The sequence below is a fragment of the Dendropsophus ebraccatus genome, chromosome 14 (assembly GCF_027789765.1).
Source record: "Dendropsophus ebraccatus isolate aDenEbr1 chromosome 14, aDenEbr1.pat, whole genome shotgun sequence".
NCBI classification, from domain to species: domain Eukaryota; kingdom Metazoa; phylum Chordata; class Amphibia; order Anura; family Hylidae; genus Dendropsophus; species Dendropsophus ebraccatus.
Window position 1 is genome coordinate 66,965,479 of NC_091467.1, and position 8,408 is coordinate 66,973,886.

Consider the following 8,408-nt stretch of genomic DNA (forward strand, 5'->3'; position numbering starts at 1 on the left):
TAAAGAGAAAATTGAAAAAAAACAATTGTTTTTCAAAAATAAATCTTTCTGTTTTATGGGGAATATTTTCTCATGTTCTCGTCAGGGATCGGGTCTTTGCAGGTGTTAAATGAACGGGGGTGGGCCAAACACGGTCTGTAAAGGAAAAATGTGAGAAATAATTTAGTTATAGTGTGTTTCTTCAGGTGATGTTCCCAGTTTTTTTTATGACTTATCCAGTGCATGAAGTTTGACTGATTATATGATAATTTACATTTTTTATTGACCCTGAATGGGTATGGGGCTCTAGAGTAATCGGTAGTAGCTTCTGCCCCTCTGGACTTGATTGATGATATGACCTCCCCCATTTGGTGATAGGGAACCTGGTTGGTAGAATGGGGAGAAGGTGGCTGGTCCCACCCCCGAGGTTCAGGGCCCTGTTGCAGTATTTCACACCATCGTAATAAATTATTATGTCTCTGTGGTGTATTTTTTCCAGTGCTCTCTGCTGCCACCTCTGTCCAGAGCAGGAGAGTTTTTCTATGGGGATTTGCTGCTGCTCTGGACAGTTCCTGACATGGACAGAGGTGGCAGCAGAGAGCACTGTGTCAGACTGGAGAGAATACACCACTTCCTGCAGGACATACAGAAGACTTTTAAATAGAAGGAAATTACAAATCTATATAAACTTTCTCACCCCAGTTGATTTGAAAGGAAAAATATATTCTGTTGGAGTTCCCCTTTAAACTGGTGTGATTATAAGAAACTAAAAATATCTAGTGTTTCTTTTCGATTATGTCGCAGGGTATTGGTACGTTGGATTAACCCTTTTTTTCCTGTGGATTTTCAGCAAAGAAAAAAAAATTAAAATGTTGAGTAAGTTTTAACTCCAGGTATGAGGTTTGGGGTTAAAGGGGGTTTCAATCCCCATGATTTTTTCCTACAACAATGTAAATGGTTTAGAATATTAAATAAATTCCGATCCCGCCCGCTCCTATGCCGATCCATCATTAGTCCCCAATGATCTCCGATCTCTTACCTTCAGCCAATCAGCAGTGACCATGAATGGTTGGAGATCTGGGAGGTGGCGGCAGAGGATTCACTGGGTAGGAGTATAAGGGCAGCTACTACATGCAGTTGTCTGAGTTACCATATAGCGGGTGAGTCTGTTGTTAGATGAGGGTGGCATGAAGCTATGGTAGGATATCTACAGAAGCATGCTGGGAGTGATAGTCTATAGAGATGTTACGTTACCTCCCGATTGGATTGTGGGAACCTACACTGTCGTCTGGTTTATATTCCCAAACACATGTCCTTTAACCAGATAAACAGGTTCAGAAAATAACATCAAATATCAACCACAAAGAAACAGAAAACAGTGTCCCCACTAAAGTTCCGGAATGAACCCCGACATCCCATCCTGTCCCTAGAACAGCAATTCCAGCCATTATTCACATTATTATTTTTAATAGGACCCCAATATCACTTATTTTGATCAAAAATCAACTTTTTAAAATCAAAAACGTGAAAATGAATGTTTTTTAATAGAACAAGTGAAGCTCAAAAATTTCAGATGATGACACGGTGCCACCTGCTGGCAATCTACTGTCAATGCAGCTTAACTTTTTTGAATTTACACTTTTGAAGACCATCATAGGGCTGGTGATACCCTCTTACAGAGGTCCCTGTGTTGTGTTCTACCAAAATCGATGTCCCTACCGTATGATACTCAATGGGGGAGATTTATCAAACATGGTGTAAAGTGAAACTGGCTCAGTCGCCCCTAGCAACCAATCAGATTCCACCTTTCATTCCTCACAGACTCTTTGGAAAATGAAAGGTGGAATCTGATTGGTTGCTAGGGGCAACTGAGCCAGTTTCACTTTACTCCATGTTTGATGAATCTCCCCCAATGTGTCATGTATTGCCCCGCATCTATGAAGACCCTTGTAAGGTTTGGAGACTTACCCGAGTCCAGCATTATATGTAGGGGGGTGTCGTACACCTTTAAGAACTGTTCAGGTGTTAGCAGATCCTTGCACTGAAGTAGATGTAAGATGGAGGTCTGAGGGATGATCAGCTCCGGGATCTTCTCAAACACGGAGTCTGGGATATTTTTGGAGCCCTGAAAAGGTCATTTCAATGCTCACATCAGATAGTGATTTCCATTAGGCAACCACTTACATAAATGGGGGATTGAGGAGTAGCTGATAAAACTTGGGTGTTTTTGTTGTTGTTTTTTTATAGGTTTTTGCTCCTCAGATAACTACAGAATTTTCCTAGTATTAAGTTTTAGCTTCTCCTTTACTGACCTTGGGGTATTTCGTGAGATGCTTCCCGATCTTCAGTACCTTGGTCAGACACTCGATGATGATCCCCTCCGTGGCGTCCTCACTAAACTTATCTCCCAAGTACTGAGCGGGAACATTCAAAACTTTGTAGCTCCACTGACTGAACAGGCGACTGGGGATGTTATGAGACATAACTACAATTTTGGGGTCCAATACTAGTGCCCTGATGGAGTAAACAAAAACATCCGGTCATCACAAAGATGATCTTGTATGATTGTTATAGATGGGCAGTTGACCCTTCTTCCCCCGGTGCCAGTGCTTGGTGCATCATCTCTCTACAGTGATACTCACCAGATCAGCACCAACAAACTGGAGATTGATTTGTTAATTTTTTTACTCGATGTCTCCGGGATCACAGTACACTACTCACCTGCCACCTTGTTTTTTCATTTCTTGAAGATCCCTGATCACACAGTAGAGGACGTCCCCGCTAGACTGAAATAGAAAAAGTGTCTAGGTTAGAGCGTGTCTCCAAATTCATGGCTTCTTTCACAACCAATAAAATTGTCAACCATGATGGACTTAGATTGTGTAATAACTTAGTACAGACACAGTATATGGAGTAGCATACATAGACAAGAGGGCTTCCCATAGTAAGGGGGCCCTCCACTATGGTGCCTGGCACATTTGCCCACTTCCATGACCCTTGGGCCAATCCCCACCCTTAAGGCCCTATTACACAAAGCGATTATTGTCCGAATTCGGCAGATACCAGCCGCTAAGGACGATAATCGCTTTGTGTAATAGAAGACAATGATCATCCGACATGCACGAGGTCGGCTTATTGTTGTCTTTTAACATGTTGAAAAATCAACAATCACGATCTGCTGCCGTGGAATAGGAGTGGTGGCAGCAGACCGCCGCTATGTTCTATGTAGCCCCCACGGGGTGACAAGAGGGAGCAAGCGAGCGCCAACCTGTCAGCTCTGAGCTCGCTTGCTCCTCCTTCCCTGCTCGCTGTCAGCGTTATTACATGTGGGGGGCTGCCCAGGTGATCTCTAGATCGTCAAGGCGGCCCATAGAAGATAGCGGAGGTCTGCTGCCACCGTTCCTACTCTACGCGGTGACTGCAGCAGATCGTTGCTATCCTGATCATTGATTTTTCAACGTTTTGAAAGACAACGATCAGCCGACATCGTGCGTGTCGACTTATTGGCTTCTATTACACAAAGCGACTATCGGCCTTAACGGCGTTATCGGCCGACTGCAGCTGATAATCGCTTTGTGTAATAGGGCCTTAACCCGCTCCCTGCCGACACATGTAATAGCGCTGGCAGCAAGCGGGGAACGAGGAGCAAGCGAGCGTTGACCTGACAGGTTGGCACTTGCTCGCTCCCTCTTGTTGCCCCGTGTAATAGACGTGCCAGCAATGCAGTTCCTCTCTATTGAGGAGTCCCGCACCCAGCAGTAAAGTCATGAAGCCAATTTCTCGCCACTGGCCCCATACCATCTCCATTGATGGAGTAACCTATCTTACCTCCAGACAGTGCACGGTGTATGCGGGATACAAGAGCAGAAGACCGGTGACGTTCTCGCCCTGGTTATACCTCTGAAATTGCTGCTCCCAGTATTCTGAGTGAGGGAATTACAAAGAAAATAACCCCAAAAAATGATCAAATCCAATGTTTTATCTCCATTTAGGGATCTCCACGACCCCCATCCTTGGGGCCAATAGCGTTGTGCTTTGAGGCCACCAGTAGACACAAAACATGGGCAATAGAGTATATATATCATTTTTTGTAAACAGCACCACACTTGTCCTCAGGATGTGTGTAGTATTACAACTCCACTTCCACTTAAAACTGAGCTGCAATACCGCACACATCCAGAGGACACGAGTGGCGCCGTTTTAAGAAGGAAGCCACATTGTTGTTTATTATGCTTTAGATTTAGCCTTTACCTCCAAGGTCTCTCTTATCAGCCAGATGAGGGGAGATCCTAGAGACGAATATCAGCCGGTGCAGAAGTGATTTCTAGATAAGAAATAAAAAAAAAAGGTGGCAATGTAGTTTCTTATAAATGGCTTCGATTACAGGGTATTGTCCTACATAACAGTACCAGTAGTGCTATTACTAGGGCTCTGTATCAAGCAATTATATCTAGTGCACGCTCTTCAGGGGCGGGGCATTCGGCTCCTCACTGACTATTGCCAAGGCTGATAATTGAACAATTTAATTCTTGTTAGAACATAGTATGATATTGACTATAACATAAGTTAGTGGGGTCACATGACTTTATGTGCACAACTGCCTCAACTGGCGGACTGGGGAGGCCAGCTGTCCGGACTTCTGCTGCAGTATACCTGTATACTGAGCTGCGCTGCTCTCCTCTGCACAGTAACTATGAGCGCTCGTAACGAGTGCTCATAGTTACCGTGCAGGAGCAGCACTGACAGAGATGGAGCCATTGGCTCCCTCCCTGTCAGTCACTCTTGTGGCTGCAGCGGTCACAAGAGGCCGCTCTGTGTCTCTGGTGCCGGCGCTCGAGTGACGTCACTGAAGCGCCAGCGCCAGGACAAGGGGAGAGCGGCCTCTTGTGACTGCTGCAGTGTGGCCACAAGAGGGGTAGAGGAGAGGAGATGCCTGGACCCAGGCAAGTAGAGTTTTTTTTTTTAATGTTATATGCTATGTGGGAGGGGGAGCACAAGGGGGCTATATAACTGGGGGAGCACACAGCAGGGGTGCTATATACTACTGGGGGAGCACAGAGGGACTATATTCTACTGGGGAGCACAAAGTGGGGGTCTATATTCTACTTGGGGAGCGCACAGGGGAACTACATACTACTGGGGGAGCGCACGGGGGGACTATATACTACTGGGGGAGCGCACGGGGGGACTATATACTACCGGGGGAGCGCACAGGGGGACTATATACTACTGGGGGAGTGCACGGGGGACTACATACTACTGGGGGAGCGCACAGGGGGACTATATACTACTGGGAGAGCGCACAGGGGTCTATATACTACTGGGGGAGCGCAACACGTTTACTAATGATGTTCAGCTTGGACCTTCACCTGACAATAGACCCCGGTAAGTGGACCTTCACTAAAAGTTGAGTACCCTTGAGATACACCATTGCTTCTATTTAAGGGGTAGTCTTTCAAATAAACTGGTCCCAGAAAGTGCCAGAGATTTGCAATTTACTTCTATTAAAAAAATCTCAAGTCTTCAAGTACTTATCAGCTGCTGTATGCCCTGCAGGAAGTGGTGTATTCTTTCCAGTCTGACACAGTGCTCTCTGCTGCCACCTCTGTTCATGTCAGGAACTGACCAGAGCAGTAAAAAAATCCCTATAGAAAACTTCTCCTGCTGCCTAGACTAGAAATAATACCACTTCCTGCAGGACATACAGCAGCGGATAAGTACTGGAAGATGGAAAAAAATGTAATAGAAGTAAATTACAAATCTCTGGCACTTTCTGTCACCAGTTGATTTAAAAAAAATTTTTTGTTGAATATGGCATATGCCTATGGGTTACAGCATACACAGACCACAAATCTATTAACCTCTTGCGGACGCATGCGTCCGCAAGAGGTGTTCAGAGCGGGGCCGCGGCTATTAGCGGGCATGGTCTGATCACCGTGCCCGCTAATTCAGTAATCAGACGCAGCTGTCAAAGTTGACAGCTGCATCCGATCGTTGTATGCAGCCCATCCCTGGTGTCTAGTGGGGTGGATCGCTCCTCCGGGACATCCCTGGGGAGCAATCCACACATCTTTACCGGCCAGGTGTCTTCTCCAAAATGGCGCTGATCCCGGCTCGGCACTCGGATGCTTTCGGCTGCAGCAGCCGAAAGCATCCGAGTGCCGAACTCATTGATCTTTGTTGTATAAGTATACAGCAAAGATCTCAATGAGACATCAATGCACTTATACTAGAGGTCCCCCAGGGGAAGAATAACCCTAACCCCAGGGGAAGAATAACCCTAACCCCAGGGGAAGAATAACCCTAACCCCAGGGGAAGAATAACCCTAACCCCAGGGGAAGAATAACCCTAACCCCAGGGGAAGAATAACCCTAACCCCAGGGGAAGAATAACCCTAACCCCAGGGGAAGACGAACCCTAACCCCAGGGGGGAATAACCCCAACCCCAGGGGGAATAACCCTTACCCCAGGGGGGCTTCTAGTATAAGTGTAAAAAAAAAAAGTGTTATTAGTAAAAATCCCCCTTCCCTAATAAAAGTCTGAATCACCCCCCTTTTCCCAGATTATAAATAAAAGTAAATAAATAAATAAATAAACATGTTTGCTATCGCCGCGTGCGTAATCGCCCGAACTATTAATTAATCACATTCCTGAACTCGTACGGTAAACGGCGTCAGCGCAAAAAAATCCCAAAGTGCAAAATTGCGCATTTTTGGTCGCATCAAATCCAGAAATAATTTAATAAAAAACGATCAAAAAGTCGTATATGCGCAATCAAGGTACCGGTAGAAAGAACACATCATGGCGCAAAAAATGACACCTGACACAGCCCCATAGACCAAAGGATAAAAGCGCTATAAGCCTGGGAATGGAGCGATTTTAAGTGACGTATATTTGTTAACAATGGTTTGAATTTTTTACAGGCCATCAGATACAATATAAGTTATACATGTTATATATCGTTGTAATCGTAACGACTTGAGGAACATGCATAACAAGTCAGTTTTACCCCAGGGCGTAAAAACAAATACCCCCCAAATAAAAGAAATGCGTTTTTTTTGTTCAATTTCACCACACATTGAATTTTTTCCTGGTTTCGCAGTATACTTAATGCAAAAATTCAGCCTGTCATTGCAAAGTACAATTAGTGACGCAAAAAATAAGGGCTCATGTGGGTCTCTAGGTGGAAAAATCGAAAACGCAAAAACGAAAATTGGCCCCCGTCCTTAAGAGGTTAAATTGTAAAGGCGATGAATCCTTCTGCAGGGTACTACTGTATACAGACTAATGGAAAAAAATATCAGCATGCCTCAGGTGATGATAACATGAGTGACTATGGGGACAAAGAGTGTCTAAAAAGTTGCATAATATACTAGGATATTGATTATTTAATTGTACAATATTTATCAATTCAATTATATATAAAAAAAAAAAAAAAAAAAAAGAAGATTCAACTATACAATAGCAAATGGAACAATTCCTATTGTCACCAGGAGGTGGCACTATTTTATTCAAATTGCACAAAAAATTTTAAGCACAAAATCACAACTGGTCTCAAAAGGTCCCAGGGGTCTCCAGACCTATTTAATGCATCACTATAAAGTCCACTCCCCTCTTCCCTCCAATATCCGCATCCAAAAATTTACAGAACAAACAAGACTAACCACATCATCCCGGGCATTCAGGACCGCCCGCTTGTTGAGCAGCTGATGAAAAAAACTTGTTCCTATTTTTTCTGGGGTTGGTTCTGGCTTCCACGATGGCACCCTGGTCTTCACAGCCTCCATGTTTAGCTGGTAGCGTAAAAAAAATTATATTGAATAAAAATATATTTTTTTTTAAATTCAAATTTAAAAATGCAGAAAAAGTTGCAAAATAAAAAAAAAAAGTTAAAAATTTGCAAAATTCAAAAATATACAAAAAGTTTTCTCAATAAAATAATACAAATATATATATATATAAGTTAGAAGTGTATGTCAGGCCATGCTTGAGAGCACAGCGGAGTTTGCTAACACCCGGATGACTTACGTTGGTGGTATCCTGGTAACAGGACCGACCTCCTGCTTGGATTTGCTGCTCCTTTGTCTGGCTTGTTGGTATTTTTTGTGCTCGGTTGCCGAGTAACTTGTGAATAGTCAGTCATTTCCTGCGTTCCTGTCACCGGCTCATGATTTGATTTAAACTTTGTTTCAAAAACATTTCAAAAACATAGATAATTTTTTTTTTAAAAAAGTAAACCAGCTGCAGCGTTATGTCTAGTGTGAAGCCTAGGGTGGCGGAGTGTTACATTAAGGCCCTGCACTGGGCTGCACCAACACGCTGGGGGTTGTAGTCATGAAGCAGCTGTAGAGCCAAAAACTGGAGGCCACTGAATTTTTTGAAATTGGATACGGATCTGATTTTTACTTTATGGATTTGGTTTAAATCG

General features: G+C 43.9%; 1 protein-coding gene across 1 annotated transcript; it reads right to left on the reverse strand.

The window, feature by feature from the left end:
• Positions 1–59: 59 nt before the first annotated feature.
• LOC138773002 (testis-expressed protein 47-like) lies at positions 60–7,767 on the reverse strand. Its single transcript, XM_069953860.1, has 7 exons — positions 7,645–7,767; positions 4,231–4,303; positions 3,808–3,902; positions 2,701–2,765; positions 2,292–2,493; positions 1,948–2,104; positions 60–135 (listed from the first exon to the last, which is right to left on the reverse strand). Exons 1-7 carry the CDS (start codon positions 7,765–7,767, stop codon positions 71–73), a joined length of 780 nt encoding a protein of 259 aa, XP_069809961.1. The 3' UTR covers positions 60–70.
• Positions 7,768–8,408: the final 641 nt, after the last annotated feature.